The sequence below is a fragment of the Mustela erminea genome, chromosome 16 (assembly GCF_009829155.1).
Source record: "Mustela erminea isolate mMusErm1 chromosome 16, mMusErm1.Pri, whole genome shotgun sequence".
Taxonomy (NCBI): Eukaryota; Metazoa; Chordata; class Mammalia; order Carnivora; family Mustelidae; genus Mustela; species Mustela erminea.
In genome coordinates, this window is record NC_045629.1 from 65,262,576 (window position 1) to 65,290,260 (window position 27,685).

The following is a 27,685-nucleotide window of genomic DNA, read 5'->3' on the forward strand; positions in this document are numbered from 1 at the left end:
GGAAATGTAGCAGCCTCCTGGGTGCTTCAGGCAGTTAGGATTTGACTCTTGATTTCGGCATGGGTCATGATTTCCAAGTCAAGATTGGGCCCCACATCGGGCTCTCCACTCAGCTTGGAGGGCGTGGGATTAAGATTCTTCCTTCTCTCTCTGCCCCCCATTCACATTCTCTCTCTAAAAGAAAATTTTAAAAAGGAAATGTAGGTACAGTGCATTGTCACCTGTAACTCATATTACGATAGTCAGATAAGGAAAACAGTATGTATTTTTTTTAATTAAAAAAATAAAAATTTTATAAAAGAGCATTTATTTAAACAGAAATTATGACAACTGGAAAAAAGAAGGAAGAGAGAATCAATGGGAAGAGGTAAGTTGTGGTTGTGATGTAAGAAAGCTAAACCCTCATCTTTCCTGTCAGTGAGTGACAGGAAAAGCTGAAAATGAAAAAAAAAAAAAAAAAAGCGGTAGAAGCTAACATGGAGAAATAGTATGGGAAGATACATGGGCAAATATTTGAAGATGAATATGGCTAAAAGTTTTTTAAATGTTTGACTATAAAGAATGAAAATTAATGTAAGCATAGGGCAGAAGACAATTGTTCCTTACAATTACAAAGTACTTGTTGACATTTTTAGACTAAGTAAAATTTTCATAAATACTAACTTTAAAAAGCCATTAGATTTTTCACTTAAAAGATGGAATTTTTTAAAAAAATTATTAAAAGAGCTACTTGAATGGGAAAAAAACACAAAGGAAATATCTATGAATGTATTGACTTAAATTTATAAAACTCTGTACATCAAAAATCATGAAAATTAAATTTAAAGATACAGGAAAAGCTAGAAATTCATTCATTATATATGGACAGTTAGCAGTTATTTTAACATTGAACCTTTCTATCCATTTTGGGGGAAAGTTCCCACTTTGGGTAGTACTGATGGGATAGCAGAGGATGAAGGGGCAACCTCTTCACAAAGCTAAAAGAATCTCCTCTCTTTTAGCTATAAGACTGAAATAAACAGGGATGCCTGGGTGGCTCAGTGGGTTAAGCTGCTACCTTCGGCTCAGGTCATGATCCCAGGATCCTGGGATCAAGTCCCGCATCAGGCTCCTATCTGGGCAGGGAGCCTGCCTCTCTCTCCGCCTCTGCCTGCTTGTGTGCTTTCTCTCTCTCTCTTTCTGACAAATAAATAAATAAATAAAATCTTAAAAAAAAAAAAAAAAAAAGACAAATAAACAAAACCAAACCCAATATTTTCACAGTGGAGAAATGTCAGTGGAATCAATATCAGAGCCTTAGCAGTATCCTGGAGAAGGAAAATGCTGGATGCTGATAAATGGAATTGAAATGGGAAGACCTATGAGCTTAGGGGCTACAGATCCCTCCAAGAATAGCTTAGCAACTGAAGGAACTCCTCCTTCCTTGTTTAAGAGATGTTTTCTCTCCTCCTTAAAGGTAGGCCTCCTCTTTCCCTCAGACTCTAACCTTGCCCATGTGATCTGGTTCTCTTTCTGTCCTAAACTCCCATTCCTCAGAATCCAGAAGAAGGAGGAACAGACTTACAATTACTAAAATAATTGTCAAATGGGTGACCAGTTTCAAACAGAATCATGCTAAGGTTCACAGTAGTTAATATCACACCAAAAAAAAAAAAAAAATCTATAAGCTTTCTCTTGAGGATATTCTTGCAATGGGTAAGAAGAAGATTCGTATACATTTAATTCTTCTTCTCGTAGTATTCAAGATGGAAGTTTTCAACGTTAACACCATCCTTTGATAATATCCCCTTAGACCATTACACTTGTCATTATCTACTGGAGTTATCATGTGGAATAGCATTTAAAATGGTCTCTTCCTTCCATTGAGAATAAACCCATTATTTTGTGTCATGTTCATATATTTTAAATATTATCTCCAAGTAAACTGCTCCTTGATACAGAGAATTAAAGTTTTGACTATCATCTGATGTATATACACTTGTAATTTAATAATGCTACATTTACTAAATTAAAATTAAAACATATAAGTGTTAAAAAAACAAGGATAAAATAATTGCCAAGCTTTGGGAAAAAATATGGGATTGTATTCATGAAAATGGTTGCTGATATCATCCAATTTAGGAGGAAGAAAGCATCATTTGAGAGAAGACTGAATTTATGGCTGTGGTTGAGTTTACCAGAGATTCTGAATTCAGTTTTCTAACTTAGGTAGATGGGGGTGAATAATGAATATCTACAATCGGGACTGAGCTGTACCAATCAAATTGAAATTTCTTGGTCTAAGAAAAAGGAAGAAATTCTAAGATGGAGAAAAGAGGAATGCAGGAACAGATTAATTATGTTACCATTCACCTCCCCTAACCAAGGAGACAGTCCTCTTTGAGTAAGAAGCTAAAACATTAATTTAGAGCATCATGACAAGATTTTTTTTTAAATAGAAGAGACTAGAATAGTAAATATCCAAACACGGGCCATGTAGTAAAGACATACTTTTTGGTGAAACTTTTGTTCTAATTATATAATTATGGGTGTGAAATTATTTATATAAACCAGTATGTGTATATGTGAACATGGGTTTATGCATTTTTGTTCATGACATAAATTTTCAGTATACTTCTCCCTAAGTGTCATGGTCAGAAATACGTGAGAGCCACTGTTCAAGTTGGTTTACAGGTGACCTGGCACACATAGTCTATCACCAGCAAGAGGAGATTCTTCTAAAAGAAGACTCACAGTATCTAGCAGGACACTGGGAAGTCCAGAAAGACGATGAAAAAGAGAATTTTGATTAGTGACAGCATGTTATCCAGTTAACCTGAAGGAAACATGACTTGAAGGAATGAATGATAGCCATTCCTGATTAGTGATAGGAGGATGACAAATGGTCAGGACTGGGTAACAAGAAAAAAGTGATTCACGGTGTTGGCTGGTATTGTTGATTTCAATCAACAGGAAAGGAAAGGAAAGAGTCTGCTAATGGGGAAAGGAGGGAAGAATAGTGGGAAGGAATGATATGCATGACTTAAGTGACTAGCAAATTCAGCAGTAAAGCCTAATGAAAGAGAACCAACTATGTAGAACCACTAAAAGCATCAAAGTTTGGGTCATTTTTTAAAAAAAGAGTTTTTTTAAACTTTTTATTTTTTATAAACATATATTTTTATCCCCAGGGGTACAGGTCTGTGAATCGCCAGGTTTACACACTTCACAGCACTCACCAAAGCACATACCCTCCCCAATGTCCATAACCCCACCCCCCTTCTCCCAACCCTCCTCCCCCCAGCAACCCTCAGTTTGTTTTGTGAGATTAAGAGTCACTTATGGCTTGTCTCCCTCCCAATTCCATCTAAAAAAAGATTTTTATTTATTTTGAGAAAGAGATAGCGAGTGCAACTGGTGGGGGCTTGGGGGGGTGTTGGTGGGCAGAGGGAGAGGGAGAGAGAATCCTAAACAAACTCCTTGTTGAGCGCAAAGCCTGACACGGGGCTTAATCTCACAACCCTGAGATCATAACCTGAGCTGAAATCAAGAGTCGGACACTTAACCAACTGAGCCACCCAGGTGCCCCAAAGATTTGGGTCATTCTAACAAATCACCCCAAGCACCCAAGGGACTGGCTTTCTGGAAACTGTCCGACATTTAGCCCACTATCCTACACTGCTAGCAGAAGAGTACACTGATACACACTCCTTGAAAACAAATCACGAATTTGTGTTCAAACCCATAAATTACTTAAACCTTTCCTTTGACAATTCTACTTCTACTCATCTCAAAGAAAAAAATCTAAGCTATTCACAAGAAGAAGGAAAAAAAAACCAGCCCTGACTTATAACTGTTGCTACGAACTAGGTTGTGAGTTTCCTCTGCTGTGAATTACCAACATTTGATAAGGACTCTCCATGACAAGACCACTCTATCATTATGTGTGACAGAAATTAAAGACACTGTGCAACCACAAAAATGACCAAGGTTTCCTTGATCCAGCTAACCTGGCAACTATCATTTCTTCCTCCAAAACGATTCTATCCAAGCTATGTTCATCCTGCCTTTGCAATAAAGATTACTAAGATAACCAATTGTGAAATTGCTTCTACTTCCTGATAGCCCCCAATCCAGAACAGAACTCAGGTTCCTTGAATTGTCCTCAAGATCACCTAACCCAATGCCTGGATGTCATAAGAAGTCTCTACTAACCTCTTTCTAAGATGACCCGTGGTTTCCCATAGTGTGTGTTACATGCTAACACTGTTTAAGATGCAAAAAGAGAAGTCAGTTCATCGAATGGGATGCCTCATGGAGTTAGGGCTTCTTTTTTGACAGAACCCCATTGAGAATGGCTGCAGGACTTTCCATCTATCACATTATTTATACTATCAACAATCCCAGAAAGAAAAAACAATTATTACCATTTTTATTTTACAAACAGAGAAAGAAACTGAGGCCCAGGCCATCCAGGTAAACTGTCTAAGATCTCAGAACTGGAACCCAGGTAGTCTGTTGGGAGAGGTGTTTTATCACAGAAGCTATTCAACTTCTACTAAATGCTATCACACACACATAGTCATCTAGGGTGAAAACCTAGAATCATATTTATATAATCACTACCCCATACTTCCACAGCCATCCAGAGCTCCGTGTAAAGCAAATCACCTTTTATCTCCAACCTCCTCTTTCCATGCCCAGTGCCACTCTGCCTGTTCCAGTAATCATCTTTCCTTGCACTGCTGTAAAAACAGTGTATCTGCATTACTTATCCCCAGTCACATTCTTTGGTAATCAAGCATAAGTTTTTGAAGAAAATGTTCCTAAATATGGCCCTGACCATGCAGTTCCTTGCTAACAAATAGATGATAAAGAGATAGAGTGATAGATAGGTAGATAGATAGATTAGATGGATAGATATTTTTTAAAAAACAAACTAAACTCTACAGTTTGGCATTTATATTCTTCCAAGGGTTGGTGGCTGTGGTCCACTTTTCCAACCTTATTTCCCGTTACCTTGCTCTGTTCCAGATAAATTAAGCCACTCTTCATTTCCTGAACAAGTTCTGAATTTTCCTATCCTTCTACTTTTCTTCCATTGTCTCTGTTCAACCCACATCTCCAGGTTTCAAAATCCCACCCATGCATTATCCAACTCAATGTTATTTAGCCTTCAGGGCAAGAAGGCTTAGTGAAAAGACAAATAATGAACATGGAATGATTAGTTTTCCCAACACTCACTGCCCAACCTCCACTACTCCCATGTTCTCCCAGGAGGTAATTTCATCTTCCTTTATGCTCCGTGTTACTTTTCCTAGATTCATGGACAGAAATGATCACGTTCTGCCTTATGTGGGAATTGGTATTTTTTTTTACTTCATTTTCCTCCTAGGTAATAAAATCGTTGAAAATATAAAACATCTCATTCATTTTTGATTCATGCCATGAGGTATAAGAAATTATCATGTAATAAATCAGACATAGGAACATTGTCAAGAGAAACACAATTCTGTGGTCACACCTCTCCTAAAAGTCTCTATTATTTGTTGCTGAGAATTCATAAATTGGGTAGGAGAGGCAGTACAAGTTTGTTTGGGCTCTGAGATATTATTTGGGAATAGGGACTTGTCCCAAGAAGAATCGTTTCTTTTTTCAGAAACAGTCATTTAAAATTGCTTAGGACTTTGCCTGTATTCAAGTGATATCATTTTCCTTCTCTGTGCTCTCCTGGCCACCAGCAATTATGAGTTGGATCCACTGCCATCCAGTCTGGAGCACTCCTGAAATGCTATTGGCTATACAGATGTCCAATCCTTATGCATGTGCTTTGTCTCTGACACAAATTCCTGGTCCAAAGGATTCTGGTCCATGGAGCAGAACTGGTTATATTCTACCTGGCTGTTATAAGCCATAGAGAAGTCACATAGAAAGGATTGCTTAGGGCCACTTGGCTCAGCTGGGGTGGGCATGAGTAATGCTGGTGCCTAGAGCCTGGGAATGTGTCATGTACCTAAAGCTTGACAGACTACAATCCAGTTCAAAACTCTTTTTTTTTTTTTCCCTTAAGTGGGCTCCATCCCCAGTGCAGGAGCCCAATGCAGGACTTAAACTCACACCCCTGAGATCAAGACCTCAGCTGAGATCAAGAGTCGGATGCTTAACCAACTAAACCACTTAGGTGCCCCCCAGTTCAAAAACTTTTTAAAAAAATTATTTCAGTTTCAAAAAGCCCATTTCCCTATAAGGAGGTCATTTAGCAGTGGGAGAAATTAACTTATTTCTCACATTTTTAGTCGATTTCTGGCTTGAATTTCTTTGTACTTAATCTTCTGGATTTTTGTTTTGTCTAAGAAATACACTAAAAAATAATTTTTAAAAATGTGGGCGATGAGCAGATGTTTCCGAAGGGGATAACACTCAACATTATATATTTAATATTTCACCTCCTGTCACTGCTTCTTCTCTGTCCCTCCTCAATTCCAGAAAGGCAAGAACAGAAGAGGTCTGTTAGAGAAGCAAGAGGGTGTGATTGAAATTAGCCATAGAACTGTATACCTTGTAGAGCTGACTGGCCTAACATATAATGGGAATTACCTTGTGTTCTACCAACTCCCTGGGAACATATGAAGGAAATTTAGAAAAAAGCAACTGAGTCATTAAAGAGCTGTGACGTTGATTTAGGAGGCACATTCCCAGAGCTAAGTACACGTGGCTTCACTAAATAATGACTGAATGAAGATGCAAACTCTTTGCGTTTGTGGAGAATGTAATCACTGAGGAGAGAAGAGTGATAGAGTTGTCCTGGAAGTGAAAACATCGTAGTCACTGCTTTTTCTTTGTTTCATTTTTAATATGGGGTTCTGTGCTTTACCTTTCTCCTGCCTGCTACAGAATTCAGTGCCAGTATATTTTTTAAATCTTTTCTAAAAAGGAGAAAAAAATAGGACAACAGTGGAAACTTCTATAAAATTTTACCTTTATAAAAGATAAAGAGTTCTCTACATGTACTCTGGATAGGAGTATTGACTAATGAGTAATAAGAATATAAATCAGGGGCGCCTGGATGGCTCAGTCAGTCAAGTGTCCAACTCTTGATTTCGGCTCAGGCCACGAGGTCAGGGTCATGAGATCGAACCTGTATGGGGTCCCACGCTCAGCACCGAGACTGCTTAAGATTCTCTCTCTCCCTCCACCCCACTCCCTGTTTGCTCTCTCTCAAAATAAATAAAATCTTTAAAATGTATCTATATAAATCAGTGAACAACCTGTCTGAGGTAGAGAAGGAGCAATAAGTCTCTGGTGTCACATCTGCAGTGAGGGGAAAAGAAGAGAGAAAGAGATGAACTGGAATGAAGAGATGAATCCACCGGCACTTGCACCTCATAACCAAGCGAAGCTGCCATCTTGGTTGGCAGCCTAGACCAGCAACTCCTGCAGAATTTCTAAGGTAACATTCCCTGACTTCCTCAAACATCTCCGCTGACACAGGGTTTATTTCCAACAAGAAGACGTCACCAGCCTGTATGCCATCCTTTGGACTCAGCGCCAAGAAAGACTGGGAGAAGGTGCATGTCAGAAGCAGATGGTGATGGTGGATAGCTGTGGCTAAAGAAAAACATGTCCAGTTCTTTCTTACCTGGACCAGAAACAAGGGACAAAACTCAAAGCGAGGTCTGCAGTATCTCAGAAGGTCCAAGAACAACCGACCGCTTGTCCATCCCCAGGAGTGTTATGGAAACTATGACGGACTCTCTGTTCTCAAGGGCTCCTGGTCAGGAGAGGGAGATGAGCACAGAAACAGTCACATCATTGTTATTCAGTGAGTTTAGAGATAGAAGGGAAAAGCACTGGTGCCAGGCCAATGGAGAAGACAAAATCTATCCCAGCATGTGGGGTTTGACAGAAGATGTCCTAGAGACAGCAAGCATGAGCTGATTATCATCAGATGGGTTCACTTTCAATTTCCAGTTGTTGTAATGTAGTTCCTTATCCAGGAGCGCTTACAGCAGACAGTAGAGTGGAAATGTCCTCTTCTGCCTGTCACACATGCGTTCTTCTTAAAGAATCATCCCTTCTTGCCTAGGGAACTGCTCTTCCATCCCATTCCAACTCTGTGGTGTCAGCTAATCCCCATTCCTCATGTTTCTCTCCTTCAGTTAACCCAGGGTGAGCTCCTCCAGCTCCTCTCCTGGAACTTTCCAAATTGAGCCAAGGGAGAGGGACACTCCTTCTGTGGTGCTCAGGTCACAATGTAAGAGGTTAGGGAGACCTTAAGGTCGACACTTCCTTTACATGGGAGAAGCTGGTTTGCAGTAAGACTGAGTAAAGCTGACACCCAGAAGAGCAATGAAAACAGATAGGGGGACGGAGTCTTGTTGGCTCCCAGGCCCTGGTCCTGGTGGCCTCTGAGGCCTAGTAGCACCTTTCCCATTAGTTATCTGTGAAATACCACAGCATTCCTCCAGAAGTCCTCTTGCCGAAGCCAGTTCCGATTTGGTTTCCGTTGCGTACAATCAAGAGGCTCAGGTTAGCTGTGATTTCTCGACATTTTCATCCTTAATCTGGAATTCACGTTTCTCCTTTCATCTTCCCTCTTCCGGAGAAAAGTCAACCCAACCCCAGGGCTGCCAATTTCTCCTTATTGTGGCTATTCATGCTTTTGAAAACCTGGCCAAGATTCTTGCCTCCCCGTTAGCTATGCTTCCAATTGTTCCATGACCGCAGGTTTCCCCAAGACAGCTCCCATTTTGAAATACACTAAAGTGCTGTCTACCGAGAGCCCTCACCAGAGACTCTAACTGAGTAGGTCAAGGGTGAGGCAGAAGAATCTGTTTTGTTTTGTTTTGTTTTTAATACACGCTGGTTGATTTGGATGTTCGGCGGAGTAGAAGCATCACTGGGCCAGATGTCCAGGGAAGCTTGTCCAGAGTATACGAGGGTCCTAGACAGGGCGCAGATTAACTGTTCCATTTCTTGTCAAGCTTTGAGTACTGCTGAGTCTGGCTTACCTCAAAGAAAGCAGAATTATCACGGGCTTGGGAATACATAATAGCAGTTTCAAGGTGCTCCGAGAACTCTCCTCAAGGGACTTGGGATGACTTCAGCACGAGGAACAGGCATTGCCAGGGCAGGCCTGGCGCCTTCCGCCAGCTGCCTTCACTTTCCTTCATGCTGGGCATGAATGATGTAGAGGAAATCTGCTCCCTTTTTCAAGTCCAGAGTTACATCACAAGACTGTATAATTTTTCTTATAAAGTGTCTTTCCAAGGCAGCTCTCCTCAGAGGAGCTGGGCATAGTTATCCCAAAGGCAGCGGCAAAGCTGAAATAGGGGAGAAATTTTCTTTTACTCCGTCAAGCAGTTTCATCTTTGGAGCCATTCTCCTGAGAGATGACAAGGGCTTGGAAGCAGCCCTTTTTTTTTTTTTTTTTAAAGATTTTATTTATTTATTTGACAGAGAGAAATCACAAGTAGTTGGAGAGGCAGGCAGAGAGAGAGAGAAGGAAGCAGGCTCCCTGCCAAGCAGAGAGCCCCATGCGGGACTCAATCCCAGGACCCTGAGATCATGACCTGAGCCGAAGGCAGGGGCTTAACCCACTGAGCCACCCAGGCGCCCCAGAAGCAGCCCTTTTTTAAAAGGCGGATGCCAGGTGGGAGAGAGACGTGATTTGCTGGAGGGGTCGGCCAAGTAAACCAAACCCGTCCTTCCCCCCTCCCTAACTCACTGAGGTTTGGACAGTGGCTGAGCTGAACCTGTCTCACCAACTCTCAAGGGCTCCTGGGTTTTGACACGCGCTGATTTAGGGTAGGCCTGATGCAACAGGTGTTTCAAGACTTTCTTCTATCAGGAAGAAAGCTTGTATTTACTTCGGGCTTTATGCTCTGATTTTATTATGTTTTCAATTTATTTCTTCCAAGCCTGCAGAATCGGGAGGAGGAGTGAGGGTTAAGAATCAGTGGGATCTTGGAATGATTCGAATCGAAGGAACTTTTTGCCCCGTTGGGCCAGTAGCATCCCTCATCCTAACGGGGCCGGGATGCTTTGCTTTGCCTTTGTCTTCTCTTTTCTTGCTTTCCCCCTCCACTTTCTTTCTTCTCTCTTTCTGCTTCCCTCCATTCCTCCCCTCTCCCCTCCACACATTCAAAGAGCGCCCTAAAGGGTGACAAACTTGCATGTGCTTCCCTTATGACTAACCCGCTGGGCCGCTCGCCAACCCCCCGCGGATGGCCCCAGACTGCAGGCACCCCTCGAGGCGAGCCCCACGTTTGCAGGCCTGCCTGGAAGGGCCGGCTCGCAGCGCGGGGCTGGGGGAGTGCCGGTGTCTCGGTCCCGGGGGAAGGCCGAGCGGCTTCCAGGAGGAAACGGGCGTTTCCTTCCCACGCGCTCGAGCGAGCCCCGGGTCCCGGCCGCGCGACTCCACCCTGCCCCTCCCGGCGCTCCGGGAAAAGCCAGTCGCCACACACAGGCACACGCAGGCCCCAGGGCCGCGCCCTAAGGAGAGCGGCACCCACGGCCAATTGCCATGGCAACCCCGGGGTTCGTTCCATTCCCCACCCAGCCGGTCCCCCCTCCTCCTGCCTGCCCTGCAGCCAACCGGCTCGAGCGCGTCCCGCGAGCGCGCTATAAAACCTAAGCCGGTGCCGCCGGGGAGCAGAGGCGGGCGCCCGACCTGCAGCGGGGCCAGCGGGGTGGATCTGGGGCGCCCGGTCTTGTTCCGTCCACGCCGGAGGGGAAAGCCTGACCATGCAGAGCGTGCAGAGTCTGCCCAAGCGGTGCATCGGCCTGGCCTTCCTGCTGCTCCAGGTCCTGGGGCAGGTGAGTGGCGCACCCCTCAGGTGCCTCTGGCTACTTTGCCCTCCGGGGCGGCCCCTGCCCGGGCGCTCGGGTCGCTCCGCCTTCGGTCGTCCCCGCTGAGAGCTTTCTCCTTCTTGTCCCGCTCGCGCCAGGTCGCTGCCACCCAGCGCTGTCCCACCCAGTGCCCTGCCCGGTGTCCCAAGACGCCGCCAACCTGCGCCCCCGGGGTGCGAGCCGTTCTGGACGACTGCTCCTGCTGTCTGGTGTGCGCCCGCCAGCGCGGCGAGAGCTGCTCCCTGCTGGAGCCGTGCGAGGAGAGCCGCGGCCTCTTCTGCGACCGCAGAGCGGACCCCAGCGCGGGAACCGGCATCTGCATGGGTAATCCGGGCCCCTGCGCTCACGGCCCTCGGCTCCCGCCCGAGGCCCCTTTCCTCCCCTTCTCCCCTTCCCAGAGGGTAACTTGCAAGTAACAACGGGGATGCTGCTGGGAGTGATGTTTGTGGAGAGTCTACTGGGCGCTAGGCACGGTCTGCGGAAGGGTGGGGAAGGGGGTGCTTCCAGGTTTGGGGAAGCTGGAGGGGAAAACTGAGGAAAAAGTTGAGAAGCATTCATCGCTTGCCTCCTTACAGTGGAATCTAGGTATCCTAGGCGGGGAGCAGAGCAGAGTTTAGGGCCTGTGAAATAATTTCCTTTGGACATTTCCAAGGGGATGCTTGGGGGCAATGGAATCTTGCGCTGACTCACAAGCTCACAGTTTCCCCCACCTGCCGCCCATCAGGTTTGTTTTCACACCTGAAATGGTCCTATTTGAGCTAAAGCAGCCTTTGGTCTCCTGAGACCACTCTGTCAGCCCAGTTTGGACTGTGAATAAAATAAAGCGCAGGCAACTAACCAATTCAGGCTGGTGACACTGATTGGGGGGTCATTTTTCCACCTGGTGCACCATTTAGTTGGAGGCTGTCCCCACCTCCCCCCCCCCCACGCACCCGCATAAGAGGGCTTGGAATAGGCTTTTACTTTATTCCCTGAGTTAGTGATGATTTATTGTGCCGGAATGCCAAGGAATCCTACCTCTCTTCCCGATTTGACCAGTTAACCTATTTGGAGAGTTCGACGTGCACCTTTTTCTTTCTAATTCTAAGCTGCTGGAGTAGGAGAATTGAAGGAAGGTCTAGCAAACCGACTTTATGATTGGGAACAACAGCCGTGGCACCTTGGGACTGTCACTCCTCAGTGGTGCACTCCCTGCCTCATCTGTGGGGGAAAAAAAAGACAAAAACAAAAACAAAACAAAAAACCAGTGGCAGCATTGGATGGTCTTCAAGGTTTCTTCTAGCTGTGGGAGGCCTCCATGGGGATATATCCCTGCCAGAGAGAGAAGAAACAGATAGCTTCAAAGAGAAAAAAAGGGGCACCTGGGTTTGCGTGTAGCTTGTATAGCTTCTCCATCACACTCTGTTCTTGATTTTTGTCTCTGCCTTGCTTCCCTGATGCTCTAGCGGTAGAAGGAGACAACTGTGTGTTTGATGGGGTCATTTACCAAAGCGGGGAGACCTTTCAGCCCAGCTGCAAATACCAGTGTGCCTGCAGAGATGGGCAGATTGGCTGTGTGCCCCGCTGCGGAGAGGACCTGCTCCTGCCCCAGCCCGACTGCCCAGCTCCCAGAAAAGTTGAAGTGCCGGGGGAGTGCTGTGAAAAGTGGATCTGTGACTCAAATGAGAAGGGGGAGTTGGGAGGCCTCGCCCTTCCAGGTAAGAAACTCAGGATACCTGAAAGTCAGCACCGCACAGGGGAAAGGCGGGCAGGAAGCATGTGTGCTTTTTTGGATTCTCCATGAGAAACGCCTCGGTTTCTGGCCATCCAGTGGTGGATTCCGGATTGCCCACTGAGATCAAACACATCACGTGTGTGTGAATCCTTGCCAAGTCATTGAAGTAGGCGCACGGTTTCTCCGAAAGAGAACCTGCTGCGTTCAGTGGTTCTTTTGAGCAAGGGGACTGATTTTGTCTTACTGCATGACCAGCCTCTCTAAAGAATGCTGCTTTTCCCTGGACAGGTGTCCCAGAGAAATGCCACCTTTCCAGACGCTCTAGGAAGGGTCAAGGAGCTTTGTTTTGCTTCTCTTTGTGCTTTATCTTCTAAAGGAAATTTTTTTTTTGAAAAAAAAAAATTCAAGAGCCAATATCAGCCAGATACTGAATTAGCCAGATTTACATCCTAAATGCCAGATTTAGGATGACAGTACACAGACTTGGCAGGTTTTCTGAGGTCAGACATTATCAAACATGCCTTGCGGATCAAACATGCCTACACTTCCATGTAGAAGTGCCCCCAAGCCATACCTATTAAGTGTTGAGAAAGAAATGTTTGTAATCAAAGTCCAAGTGTCTATATCCCATGTTGAGAACATGACAGCTGACGGGATGGTTGTTGATGCTATCCTGTTCTATGTTCTTCAAACTGCTAGGTTTCTTAAAAACAGGGCCTCCTAAGCTAGTTCAGGACAAGTTGGAGAGTCATCCCCTAGACCTTTCTGGAAGGCCCAGAACGTGCCGGCATTGTGGCTCCTCTTTAGGGTTTATAAACAGAGATCCGCTTCTGAGAGCACCCGGGTTTAGTAGGTACAGAATTGAATGAGACCCCCTTTCCAAGGATGGTTGAAAGCATTCTTCCACAATCCGCATGTTTTACTCAATATGGCCACCTCTGTTGGTCCCTCCCGTAGCCTACAGGACAGAAGCCACGCTAGGAGTTGCGGTCTCCGACTCCAGCATCAACTGCATTGAACAGACCACAGAGTGGAGCGCATGTTCCAAGAGCTGTGGCATGGGTTTTTCCACCCGGGTCACCAACAGGAACCCACAGTGTGAAATGGTGAAGCAGACTCGGCTCTGCATTGTGCGACCCTGTGAGCAAGAGCCCAAGCAGCCCACAGATAAGGTAAGAACGTGTGGGCAGCCTCCCGACCCAGAGGAAGCAGCTTTGCCTCCTGGGTGTCTTGGGCTCTAGAAAGTCTCCCTGACACTAGTCGACACAGAGGCCAGCTCTAGCTGGGAGTGAAGCCCAGAAAAAAAAGGGGAAGTGGTTCCTGCAGTGAGGGAGTTTACCTTCTTTTATTTTTCCTCTTTCATATATTGAAATATCCAAGCAACTCACAGCAGGTCTAGCGGCAGAGGGAGAAGCCGGCAATAGAAGTGTCCCCAGATGAGAAGGTCTGGCAAATCTCCTCCCATTCCTGGAAAAAACTGGCCTCTTGCTTGCCAAGCTCAGTTGATTTGAAAGTGGTCGCTTCTGACCTCCGTATTTTACACCCCTTAGGCTCCATCTGTAGGAAGCACAGGGTAGAACTGGACTCTTCTGCACTCAAGCCTCCGTCCCCAACATCCTACCTGGTCCCTGCTGTGCACCTGATAAACAGTTGTTGATGGGTAAATGAATTGGTGTCTGGGAATTATTTTCAGTGCTTCAAAAAGTCTAGGGGGAATAGTACATTTGCCAGCAAAAGGCGATATGTGCCAAATAAAATAGCACATTTCTTTCCTTTTTTGCTGGAAGTGAATCAACTCAGTGTGTTAACACTGACCATAAGGCATGCGGATCAGAAGCTCTGATTGGTTCCTGATGACATCACAGGCTTCCTCCCCGAGCCATAGATCAGAAAATGCAATACCCAAACTGACCATTATATGGAAGTTTGTACAACCCTAAAGCCAAAAAGTATCTAACAATGAATGATTTACATATCTCTACACCATATCACCTAATACCTAAGGGTACGACTTTGGAGCCAGACAGCCTAACTCCTGGCTTACACTACAGGAAGTAGCTGTGGGATCTGGATGAATTTTCTTAACCTCTAAGCCTCAATTCCTTCCCCCATAGAATGAGGCCATTGACAGTACCTACCTCAAAGTTGTCATGGAGGATTAAATAGAATGAATTCACAAAGTGGCTGGGAAGAGATGACTCTGTTAGCATTAGGCATCATTTCTGTTTATCGCTCAAAGAAGTCTCCAGCAATCATATTAGTTATACGGCTACATAGCTATATGATTTTGGGGGGGGGTCCATCCTAATTTATATTTCTTCCACCAATTTTGAAAGAACACATAGAAACATCCCTAAAATTATATGCTAGAAGCTGCCCTTTCCTCCACTTAGGGGAATTGCAATCTGCATGGGATGTGTGGTTTCACACATCCCATGTGGGTTCACCCACAAAGCTGCCTCTCTCTGTCTCTCTCTCCCTGTGTCTGTTCCTGTCTCTGTTTCTCTCTCCCCCCTCCACACACACACAGATGTGGCTGACCTTGTACCTTTGTGAGGACATTGGCAAGAACGTATGTTACACATTAAATATCAAAAAGGAAGAAACAAAGGACCTTTAACATTGTCAAGGACACACTTCTTTATTAAATAAGGCTTTTCCATGTCATGCCTCCAAAACTTTTTTTTTCTATTGTTTCTTTTGCCAAAATTTTTATTTGTTTGTATAACTTGCACCCAGTTTTATATTGGGAGATATTATATTTAAGATACATACATTTCATAAAGGTTCCAAAATCTATTTGGAAGCTAGGGAAATAACAGCATAATAATCATTACTTCCTATCAACAAGAGATGCTTTAAAATGGGCTGGTGCTTCTCAAAGTGTGGCTCCCTAGACCAGCAGCATCATCTAAGAACCTGTTGGAAAAGCAAATTATTGGGACCCACATCAGACCCATTGAATCAGAAACTCTGGGTGTAATGCCCAACACTTTCTGTTTTAGCAGACCTTCTAGAAGATTCTGATGTAACGTTTGAGAGGCACAGATTTAAGAGAATCCCAAGCCTCATCACTTCACAGCTGTGGGCTGTGCCTAGGAAAGTGAAAAGCAGAAGAGAATTATTGCAATTTTAGTAGGTGAAGAAATCTGAGCGGGAAATAAACATAGAGTCAGTGTTGTGCTGAATCTGTATGAGGGTTCCTCATCAGCCATTACTAATGGAAATTGAATAAATTCTTCACTTACCCTGCCTTCATGGAAAATAACCTTAAATCCCATTATCTTAGATGTTCCTGAGGTTATAGTAATAGAAGACATGGGCTTGTGTCAGATGTTCAGTAACTTGATGTTTCTGGTGACTTTAGGTCTTTGAGACTCCATTTACTCATCTGTGAAGCTTGTACAGTTGTTCTTTACATGAATAATTGATCCTTGTAGGACTGAATGTTAGTAACGTTAAGTGAGTTAATGTCTGAAAAGTATTTGAAGTATTTGAAGCATTAGGAGGTGTGCAATGCTGCCAGGTATATTCCATTTCTTTTTATAATGCCTAAGAATGCATTGGCTATAACAACATCAAAGTCTGTTTCAGTGCCTTGAAAAAATAGATTTCTTCATATACACTTTCACTCTCATGCTTATCGCCACGTCAAAGGATGGTTATGTACCTGTAGGCATGGTTTCCACATTCTAGGCAGGAAGATAGTGAATTCAGGAAGCAATAAAGAACTGTACCTGTCTGAAGGTCAAAGAATTTCCCAGAATCCCTTGGTTTATGTATCATTGGCCAGAACTTGATCACAAAGCCATCGCAAGCACTCAGATATTCTGCTGACCAAATTGTCCTAACACAATAATGTCATGTTAACAAAGAAGAACAATGGATAACGGTTAGGCAGCTAGCAATTTACTCCATATCCCTAAAATGGTTCTTTGGAGAAATGGTAGCCATTCCATGAATCTGCTTTTTCTTCTTTCTTAGAAAGGAAAGAAGTGTCTCCGCACCACGAAGTCACTCAAAGCCATCCACCTGCAATTCAAGAACTGCACCAGCCTCCACACCTACAAGCCCAGGTTCTGTGGGGTCTGTAGTGATGGCCGATGCTGCACCCCCCACAACACCAAAACCATCCAGGTGGAGTTCCAGTGCTCCCCAGGGCAGATCATCAAGAAACCAGTGATGGTCATCGGGACCTGCACCTGTCACAGCAACTGTCCTCATAACCACGAGGCCTTCCTCCAAGAGTTAAAGCCAAACACCAGCAGAGGGGAAATGTAACATGTAATCCTTGAGAAGCATACCTACAGAGGCAAACTGTAGCTACCCACCATCAAATGAATATAAGAAAAATTAGGAAGAATTATTATTTTACCCCTGAATCTTATGTATTTTCTGTGGTCATATGCGGTCAGTTATATCTGTCTTTTTTTTTTAATTAAAGATATGATTAACTGTAAACTTGAAATCAAGGTAAGCTCAGGATAGTACTTAGGGATGACTTACTTTTCTGTGGTATTTACTACAAACAAAAATTTGTATAAATTTAAGAAATAAGATACATGTTTTACTGTGTAGACTATCACATTACACTCATCTTATTTTGTTATACACTAGTGCAATATCAAGAAAATGTCAGTCATGAACATCACAATGAGGTTCAATATCATACTGAACATGTTGTCATATGAATATTTTGCCATATAGTGAGGTTTGACTTGATGGGGTTTCTGTTGAACTCTCTTTTTGAGTGGCTCAACTCTCAACTTCCAAGTTCAAGATCTGAGGAAATGTGTAGCTCTTCAGTTTGAAAGCCAGAGACTGTTAGTCTTCTGTTGTGTTGCATACTAAGAAACAAGATGTATCTACAGGAGTGGAATATTTGTTAGTTAAGTGGACTGGTGTTATAAACTTGTTCCATTGGAGACAGTAGACTCCTTGCCAAAGAAAGAAACCAAACAGAAAACTCCCCCTCATACAGAGATGGCCCACCTCTCAGCCCTCATACATTTCTATATGCTGGAGGCTAGTGGGACTCACTGCTTTTTCACTCAGAAGAGGCAGAACACGTCAGCAGAGATTTTCTTTACCTTACTGATGAGTAAACTGGGGCCCAAAGCACCTGATTACAACCTTTGATGACTTTCAAGTGTGCTGGTCTTAGATTCTGAGAAAGAAGGACAAATCAACATGACTGTGGTGGAAAAATACCAAAAATTTTATGGGAGTTCAGAATGATGGTAGACATACCCAGAACTTATCGTTGGGCCCTAATTACACAAACTCACGAACAAGATATATGTGTATACATATGTGTATCTAATTTGTCAGGCTACAAGATAGGCTGCAAACTTAAATGTATACATTCTTTTGTCACCACATGTGTTCAGCTTTTCTCTTTTAAAGTATTTATATATAAGTTATACATTTAAAAAAAAAATTCTTTTTACTTTCTCTGTTTGTCAGACCTCACTAAATAAACATGATTTTATCAAAGTGTGACTGCCATTACTTATGTGCTTATGAGTTGCTTATTGAAAATATAAATAACGGATGGATCTAGAGAGTATAATGCTAAGTGAAATAAGTGAGACAGAGAAAGACAAATGCCATATAGTTTCACTCATATGGGGAATCTAAGAAACAAAACAAAGGAAAAAAGACAAACAAAAGAAACCAGACTCTTAAATACAGAGAACAAACTGGTGGTTTTCAGTGGGAAGGTGAGTAGGAAGTGCATGAAATAGAGTGAGGGGAATAAGAGTACACTTCTTGAGATGAGCAGTAAGTGATGTATAGAATTGTTGTCTCATTATATTGTACACCTGAAACTAATATAACACTTTATGTTAATTCTACTTCCATATAAAAAAGAAATACAAATAAAATTAAAATTTACAAATTAAATCAGACACCAAGCGACAGCATCTATTGAAAACAAGGTGGATATTTTTAGATGAGCTTACAATTTCTTATCAGAAGGGAAACAAAAGATAGTTCTGAGTTAGATGATCTCTATTGCCAAGGCCTCAGATAGTCCCCACACTGCTTACTCAAGCCCACATCTTGAGGTCTGATACGTTTTTCTGGACAACCTGCTAGACACATTTATGTATTAAAAATTGAATGTGGACCAAGCAAAACTTGTCTCCCTGGTTTTAAATTGCTCTCCATCCTCCCAATTACCCGGCTTAAACCACCAGCATTATCTTGATCAACCTACTCTTCACTGTGTGCTTAGAAAAGCATATTTCCAGAGGCAATGCAGAGCCCAGCAGTGAATAGGGCTGCCATTTGGGCAATGTGAGGGTCAAAGTTAATATAGGCTTTATATTTAAGTTTCTTGTTCATTCAGTGGGTTTATAGTTCTTCCACATTAAAAAAAAAAAAAAAAAAATCTTGTCCTCTTATCCCCAACTTCATTTCTACTACCTGTAGCTTCCTGCCTGACCCATCTATTTAGCAAGTTTGTATTTGTCCCTTATGATAAATTGGAAAGCCAATTTGATTTCTAGATTTTAATCAAAGAACATTATTAAGGACAGTTAACATTTATTGCACACTTATTTGCAGAACACATTACCTTCATTAACAACATCTAATTTGCCCAATGGCCCTGTGAAGAACACTCCTCCTCATTTTACACATGAGGAAACTTAAACTTTTTTAAACAAAGGGTTAAAAGAAACTGGTGGATTGCGAACTCAAATCAAAGTCCTTTTGTTTCTACTTCAAGATATCACATGAATTCATGCAAAAATAATCTCTCTGTGAGGCTGTTCAGTCCAGTATTGTTCACAATGGCAAAATGGGACTATCTGAAGGCCCGACAATATAGATTTGGCTCGATAAATCCAGTCCTGCCATTATAATGAAGAAAAAAGCTATCTTTAAAATGAAAATATAAAAAAATACTAACCTACCACAGAAAGTTTAGAACTGTGGGAAAAGTGATTTGTTTTTGTTCAAAAGTATCTCTGAACACAAATGTAAAGAGAACTAGGAGACAATATAAAATAAAGTATGATAGTGTTATGCCAAATTGGACCTTTTTGTTGTTGTTCGTGATTTCTTTATCTTTTTCTTTTCTTTTTTTTTTTTCTAATTTAGAACGTACTACTTTAAAAGCAGGGGGGATAAAAGGATAAGGCTAAATTCAGATATCCCTTCAAGCATACCTCTGCTCATTCATGTTGAGCTGGCTGCCCCTTCCAGCATCTGAAACACTTGCTAATTCATTCATTTTGTTCATTCAAAAACACTTACTGACTGCTTCTGGGTGCCTGGTATTGTTTTAAGCTCTGGGAAAGTAAAACAAACGATAAAATAAACAAGCCACCTCTCTTTCCTGGAATTTACACTCTTTCTCTGTTGGCAAAAGCAGGCAAAAAGCAAGTAAAGGATCAATGAAAAGAAATATCAAATAGTGATAAATAAACCCTATGAAGATCATCAAAACAGGGCAATCTAACAGAGAATTTCTTGGTGGTCATTTTAGCTGGAGGTGGTCAAGGAAGCTCTTTCTAAAGAGGTCACATTTCTTCCTAGATCCGAATGACCAAGATTAGGAGAAAGAATCTTCTGGACAGAAGTAACAGCTAATGCAAAAAAAAAAAAAAAAAAAAAAAGAAAAAAAAAAAAAAAAAAAAACTAGCATCGGGAATAAGCTTGGCGCTTCATTAGAGAAAATTTGCTGGGCTTGAGTGTGCCAGGGGATGTGGGAATGATGGAGGGCTTTCCCCACCGTGTCACAGTATTTAACAACCCATTCTTTAAATTCCGTTACATTGAGCATCTCAAAGCCAGCATCTTAATCTTCTTTGTATCTGCCCCAGTATCTGGCACACAGTAAAACTTCACTATATACCCGTTGAACACATGAATGAATAAATGAATGAATGGACAAAATGAATGAATGGACAATAGATAGAACATTCTTTGAAATAAATGCTAGGCTTTTAAACTATCATTTTCATGATCACAGTCTCTTGGAGAGCAATCCCCGACTCTCAGGCCCACCCAGACACACACATGAATGCATGCAGTCCTGAAATGACAATTTAAAGACATTTAAAAAATATGATCTGATCTATAAATATCTGTGAAGTCCAGAATGTTCTAGTAAGATGGCAAGGAATGCAACATTCACTGAGCAGGGCTGAGGGCTGCAGAAAGAGTGCAGGTTTGGGACTTAGTCAAGCCTAGATTTGAATACCAGGCCTACTCTTTCCCAGCTATGGGATACTGAGTAATTTGCACATACACTCTGAGCCTCAGTTTCCACACCTGTAAGAGGAGACCATAATATTGATAGATCAATTATCCACCTTCGTTTGTCCCGAATTGAGAGGGTTGCTGGGACTCAGGACTTTTGGTTGTAAGATCAGACAATCCTAGGAAAACTGGGCCAAAGTGGTTACCCTGTTTATCAGCCACACATTGTTGTAAGATAATATGTGCTCATAAGCATTTGACTGTGCCAGACACATAGTAGGTTGGCAAATGACAGCCCTTATCATAAGAAACACCCAGTAGAGTGAAGCTTTGCCCCTTATTCTCTGCTTGTCATATTCAGAGGTAGATATTACTGACCTCATTTTTACAGGGAAATACAGAGAGTATAAAGGAAGCTAATTGCCTATTAAGGACACAGTAAATGAAGGAGCCAGGGTTCAAACTCAGGGTCTGCCTGAGCTCAGAGCCAAAGATCTTTCCTTTCTTCAGCGCTGCAGCCATGAGGCCAAGTGTATTTTCAGCAACCAAAACAATTCCAACAGTTTTCATTTTTGTGCTATTTTCCCAAACTAGAAATGTTCTCTTTTAGAAACAACATTGCAAAGGAGTGAGATGGCTGAGATCACTCTGTGAATGTGAAATTTTGAAAGCACTTAATTGCTTTTTAGTGATAAGGCACACTTCATTGAAAATTATTTGGGAATTTTTCTTCCAACCCATAAGGATGCAGTTCAAGAATGTGGCAAGGACGTCTTTACACAAGGAAATAATTTGTCACATACATATCTGTGCTTGATGAGATTATCAATAGAACTTTTGACTGAGATTTCTAGGCAGGACTGGATTTTTCTTCCAGGATCTTCCTGTAGGTACACATTGTCATGTTTCTGCATGGGTTTCAACCCAAAATGCTCAATATCATAAATCAAATTATCAAAACAGTATGTCCTTTTGGCTGTGTGCTATCGAGCTTGGTTTGAAGATTCATTATTGTTGGAAACGTATTCATCTTAACCACACCGCATGGCTCTCGCCGGCAGTGCTATGCTGTCTGGACCACAGAGGGTCCACCAAATTCAATTACCACTTCAATAACACTACTGGCACTTCCTGAACTCTGAATAATGATGAATTCTCTGCAGCTATCCAGCTGAGGACTGTGAATTACTGTTTCACTAAGCCAGCTGTTCTGTGGATAATCAGGACGTGCAAAGGGTAAGGATGTCACTGTTGTCCCACTCTTCCTAAAGATGTGTGTCTGTTCTTAGGACAAGAAATTGAAGGTCTGAATTTCAGCCCAGGGAGCACTACAAAAGAAGATATAGTTCCATTCAAATGGCAGAATTTCACACAATGAACTGAACACCCGTTCTACTGGAAGGAGCCTGGAAATAAATGTTTTATAATCCAAGACGAGGATGTTGCTTGGATTTATATTTTATTAGCAAAATCTGAGAAGCAGGCTTTGCCTGTAGCAGAGGTTCAGAAGTCTGAAAGAGGTTACAAAGTTCTTTGTGTGGGTTAAATAAAGGTCACTATGCTCCTAACGGACACAGATTTGTCCTGCTGAAGCAAGGCCACCCACAAGATCCTTGGAAGACCTTGGCAGGGGAGACGTCAGTAAATCCAAGTTCTGGTTCCTCTAAAAATTTCTAAACCTCAGCAGTGAGAATCTTCCCTGACACTTTGCAGAGCATCTCAGCCCCCAGAAGAAAGGGACAAAGACTACAAGGATCCTGTTGGATGGACCCCGTCATCTCCCCAAACTCCATATCCTTGCTCAAGAATCTACTTTTAAGTTCACCTTCTCTGAGAAGACTTCCTGACTGGCACCTCCCCCCCCCCCACCCCAGAACAGAACTGACCATGCCCTCCTTCCTGATTAACTGCATCTCAAAGCAATTACTATCACAGCAGCTAAAACACCACACCTCTGTCATTAGCTTTCAAGTCCGTCCCCCTATTAGACTCTAAGTTCCATGAGAGCAGAGACCTTGTCTGATTTTCTCACCACTGCTTCTCATTGCGTGTCTCATATTTTTCTCTCACATTACTCCAAGCAGCTAAGTGTAATGAACACTTACAGCAGAAATCCAGCATTTCAGGCCAAAGTGTCTATGGCATGCCACATTTTTCAATGAAAAATTCAGGTAAATCTTGATTTCTCTTTACTATATCCATGTTTGTTAAATATAAAAAAAATAACATTAAAGATTTCTAATTGGTTAGTGTGTTCAACTTTTCCTACCCAAATCTTCAGGTGAATCTGATGTCCCAGAATGATGTACAATGTCTACACTGAAGTCACATATCTCCTTGCATACTTCACATAGTCAAATTAGTAGTAACAACAATAATTTCCAATTTTATCTCATTTTAGATGCCATCAATTATAAGATGTATTATTAATTTATGTAACAAAAAGAAATAAAAATTATGCCAATTCACTTAGGACACACCCTCAAATGTGAGATTTATCTTAATTTCATGAACAGTGAAATATTTTAAATGTTGATTTTAGAATATATATAATTTAAAATACAAGATTTTTTAAAGGGACAAAGTAGAGGAAAAAGAGAAATAATATTTACAAGATTATTAAGTACCAGAACATATTGGGAAACACTGAACTTGGAAAAAACCATGCTTTACTTGGGTAGCTTCCGGACTTCTATGTACACAAAAGAAGGATATTGAATTCACCAACTTATGTGATCCCATCCATATTGACTTACAGACTACCTATACTATGTGCCATGCACTTATAAATATCATCTTTACAACCTAACATTTCTTCATAACAGTGTTACAAGATAAGTACCATTGTCCTATTTTATAGATCAGATAGGTAAGGCCTCACCCAGGGGCGTCGGCTGTGACCAGGCAGACCAGGCTGCCTGCAGCATGACTTCCCACCACCTCCCAAGAGTTTGAAATGTCCTTCCTCTTTCTTTCCTCTTTTCTTATAATGAGCATTCTGAAGCCTGAACTCATTACAATAAAAGCACTTCTGGTTTCTCGATTAGAAAATAACAACCATGAACTTCAGATTTATTCTGGTCTCTGTAGGCAGTGTGGTAACGAAATGAGCAAAGCAAATATTAATAAAAACTGTATCTACATAACATCCCTCAAAGTGGTAGAGATATGAAAAAGTCAACCAAGGAAACCATCTATAAAATGACATCCTACCAACCTTACAGCCAAAGTAAACTTCAACAAGAAGAACAAAGCTGGAGGTTTCACAATCCCAGATTTCAAGAGATACTGCAAAGCTATGTAATCCAGAGAGCATTGTACTGACCCCAAAACAGACGCATAGATCAATGGAACAGAATAGAAAACCCAGGATAGAGCAACATTATATAGACAATTAATCTATAACAGAGAAGGCAAGAATATACAATGGGGAAAAACAACCTTTTTAATAGACAGTGTCAGAAAAACTGGACAACTACATGCAAAAGAATGAAAATGAACCACTTACACCATATACAAAAATAAATTCAATATGAATTAAAAACCTAAATGGGAGACCTCTTAGAAGAAAACAGAAGCAGTAAGCTCTTTGATATTGGCTTTAGCAACATTTTTCTAGATATGTCTCCTAGGCAAAGGAAACAAAAGCAAAAATAAACTATTGGGACTTCTCCAAAATGAAAAGCTTCTGCATAACAAAGAAAACTATCTACAAAAATGAAAAGAGAACCTACTGAATGGGAAGTTATTTGCAAATGACATATCTGATAAAGGGTTAATATTAAAAATATAGAAAAAAAACGTAACACCAAAAAAAACACAAATTATCCAATTAAGAAAATGGGTAGAAGACCCGAATAACATTTACCCAAGAAAAACAAAGATGGGCAACAGACACATGAAAAGATACTCAAGTTCACTTGTCATCAGAGAAAGCAAATTAAAACCAAAATGAGATATCACCTTACATCTGTCAGGATGACTAGAATCAAAAAGACAAGTGTTGGCCAGGATGCAGAGAAAAAGGAAACCTTGTGCACTGTTGGTAATGCACACTGATGGAAAATAGTATGAAGTTTCCTCAAAAAATTAAAAAATAGAATTACCATATGATCTAGTAATTCCACTACTGGGTATTTACCCAAAGAAAACAAAAACACTAATCTGAACAGATATATGCATCCCTATGTTTATCACAGCATTATTTATAATAGCCCAGATACAGAAGCAACCCAAATGTTCACTGACAGATAAAGATGTGATATATACACATATACAATGAAGTATTACTCAGCCATGAAAAATGATGAGCTCTTGCCATTTGCAACAACATGGATAGATCTGGAAGATATTATGCTAACTGAAATAAGTCAGACAGAGAAAGACAAATACCATATGCTTTCACTTATATGTGGAATCTAAAAAATACAGCAAATAAACAGATAGCAAACTGTTCTCTCTGTTAAATGCAGAGAAAACTTGGTAGTTGCCAGAGGGGAGGTGGTTCTGGGGAACGAGTGAAACAGATAAAAGAGATTAAGAAGTACAAACTACCAGTAATAGAATGAATGTCATGGACATGTAAAGTGCAACATAAGAAATGCAGTCAATAATATTGTAATAATGCTATATGGTGATGGATGGTAACTGTACTTATCTTGATGAGCACTGAGTAATGTAAGAATTGTTGAATCAATACGTGTACACCTGAAACTAATATAACATTGTACTTTAATTATACTTCAATTTTTTAAAAGTTTCATTTTATAAATAGCCATAAAAAGAAACTATACTAAATAATCAATGAATTTGACTTTTTTTTAATGGGACCACTTGTTTTGTCAGGCTTCTCAAACAAAGTATCAAGATGCATCCATAAATACAAAGCTTTGTAAACAGAATTGTTGAATTAGATCATTTTTTTAAATGGAAGATTTCACTCAATCAAGTCCTTTATAACCCAAGTTACTTTCTAGGTACCACTCATTCAATATATCGAAAACAATTCATCCACTTGATAGGCCTTCACTGACATTTTTTAAATCAACCTGCACTACATATCCAAGAAAAATGCATTAATTAGTTAATACCCTTACTTAACTGAAGCTTTGGATTGTCTAAAGTCTGAGCACATACCTCTTGTCATATTAGATTGGTCATCACAGATCCATTCTTACAATGTTGGACACAGTTTCTTTAACAAAAGAGCTGAACTCCATACCACACCAAGAGGTTGAATGCAACACAGATTTCTCCAATTTGGAGCACAATTAAAGTACAAGTACTATTTTCTAAAAGCCCTGCTGTTTTAGTGGGCATCTTCTTCTACCAAGACTTTGTATTGATTTACACACTTCTTCAATCCTACATAAGTTAGCTGTGGGTTTATAAGGACCTCAAATTTCATAAGCTTCACATCATTATCTTCCATTACTCTTTTAGTTTCGTGTCTTTCTCTTCTTTGGTGAATGAATATCTTGAAATGTCCACAGAAGATATTTTATTGTATTCTGATGAGGGGAGTGACATGATTTGACTTCAGTATTCCCTGAACTCTGCAGTCTCACTCTGAAATATGGGCTCCCTCTCTTCTCTCTCCAACTTACCAGTTTCTTGCTTTCATTTCTTCAAAAGATTTCTGGAAAGTGCAAGCAGTCCCTAGTCCATGGGTCCTCAGGGATGACAGTGAGTTGTAACATTTGCTCTGTATGCCCACTAATGACCTCTTTTCTAGGCTAAACCATCAAATTGCCTTTATTGAGTCATCTTGGCATCTTCCCTAAACTTAAGAGGTGGAAAGCAAACACAGGAGTAATCTCTACACAAGCACCACTAAGAAAAAACCTTTATCCATCCATAATAGGGTCCACTGAGCAGTCTCATACTCAATCTGAAATTATCATAGCTATTATTAGGGGTCATAGGTAACACCTCATGGGCTGTATTTAACTCTCTTCACTCCTCTATGAAACATTACGCAATAATTCTATACAAGCTGGGTACTCAATATGTGCTGGATAAAAAATAAAAGAATAAACTGAGAGGATGAAAGGATCATTAGAGAGATTATAGGAGTGGAAATTGATTAATTAATTGATGAGAAAAATTAATTGATGAGAAAACAGATAAGCAAACAAATAGAACTGAAATTATGACTGTCATTCCCTGGCCCTTTTAAAAAAAAATAGTTTACCATTGTAAAATTGTTGCTAAAATTCTGGAAAGTTCCATCAGTGATGATTGCAGGAATCTGTCCAGTATTCACACCTGCCCACACCTACTTCTCCATGCTCCCCTTTCTGGTTCACAGCAAACCTCCTTTTAGTTATATGTCTTAGTTTGGACTGTTCCTGTTGATTCTTGTCCCTAGACTTAACCTGGTCCAATTTCTGATGTATGTCATCCAAACATGCTCTCCCTAAATTTGCCCTTTCTGTCTCTTTGACCCTAGCCAGCAAGGTTGGACTGTTATCACCCAACTCACCCATCAAGGCAAGACGTAGGAATTAGATAGTTTCATTAAACTGTTAGACCTAACACCAACACAGTCGTAAATGATATTGTTGATTCCCTTTGTCCATGCCTGAATAACAAAAGGCTCTCACATCACTGTGTTTAAAGGTTCTTCTTCGTGACCTGACACCCAACTTTTATCAGGACTAAGGCCATAGTGGCTTTAAAAAGGTACTACTCTCTTCAACTCTAGGTGGGGAGATGTCTGTAAAAGTAATCTGTAAATTCTAAATTCCCATTTGGCATAAGTTATTATTAGGGGTCATTAACTGTCTATGCAACTCTAAGACATTTGGATACTAATTCAAATTTTTCATCATCCAGATGCTTGATATTTGAAAAAGCCCATTTGGCATTCCACTCCCAACTCTCTGGATGGTTAATGGATCAATAAGGAGGAAAAGTCAATGTTTG

At 41.4% G+C, this 27,685-nt stretch overlaps 1 protein-coding gene across 1 annotated transcript; it reads left to right on the plus strand.

Moving 5' to 3' along the window:
* The first annotated feature begins 10,429 nt into the window (after positions 1 to 10,429).
* Positions 10,430 to 18,040, plus strand: CCN3 (cellular communication network factor 3). Its single transcript, XM_032316561.1, has 5 exons — positions 10,430 to 10,797; positions 10,929 to 11,154; positions 12,276 to 12,527; positions 13,502 to 13,716; positions 16,529 to 18,040. The coding sequence occupies exons 1-5, from the start codon at positions 10,726 to 10,728 to the stop codon at positions 16,823 to 16,825; spliced, it is 1,062 nt and encodes a 353-aa protein (XP_032172452.1). The 5' UTR covers positions 10,430 to 10,725; the 3' UTR covers positions 16,826 to 18,040.
* Positions 18,041 to 27,685: the final 9,645 nt, after the last annotated feature.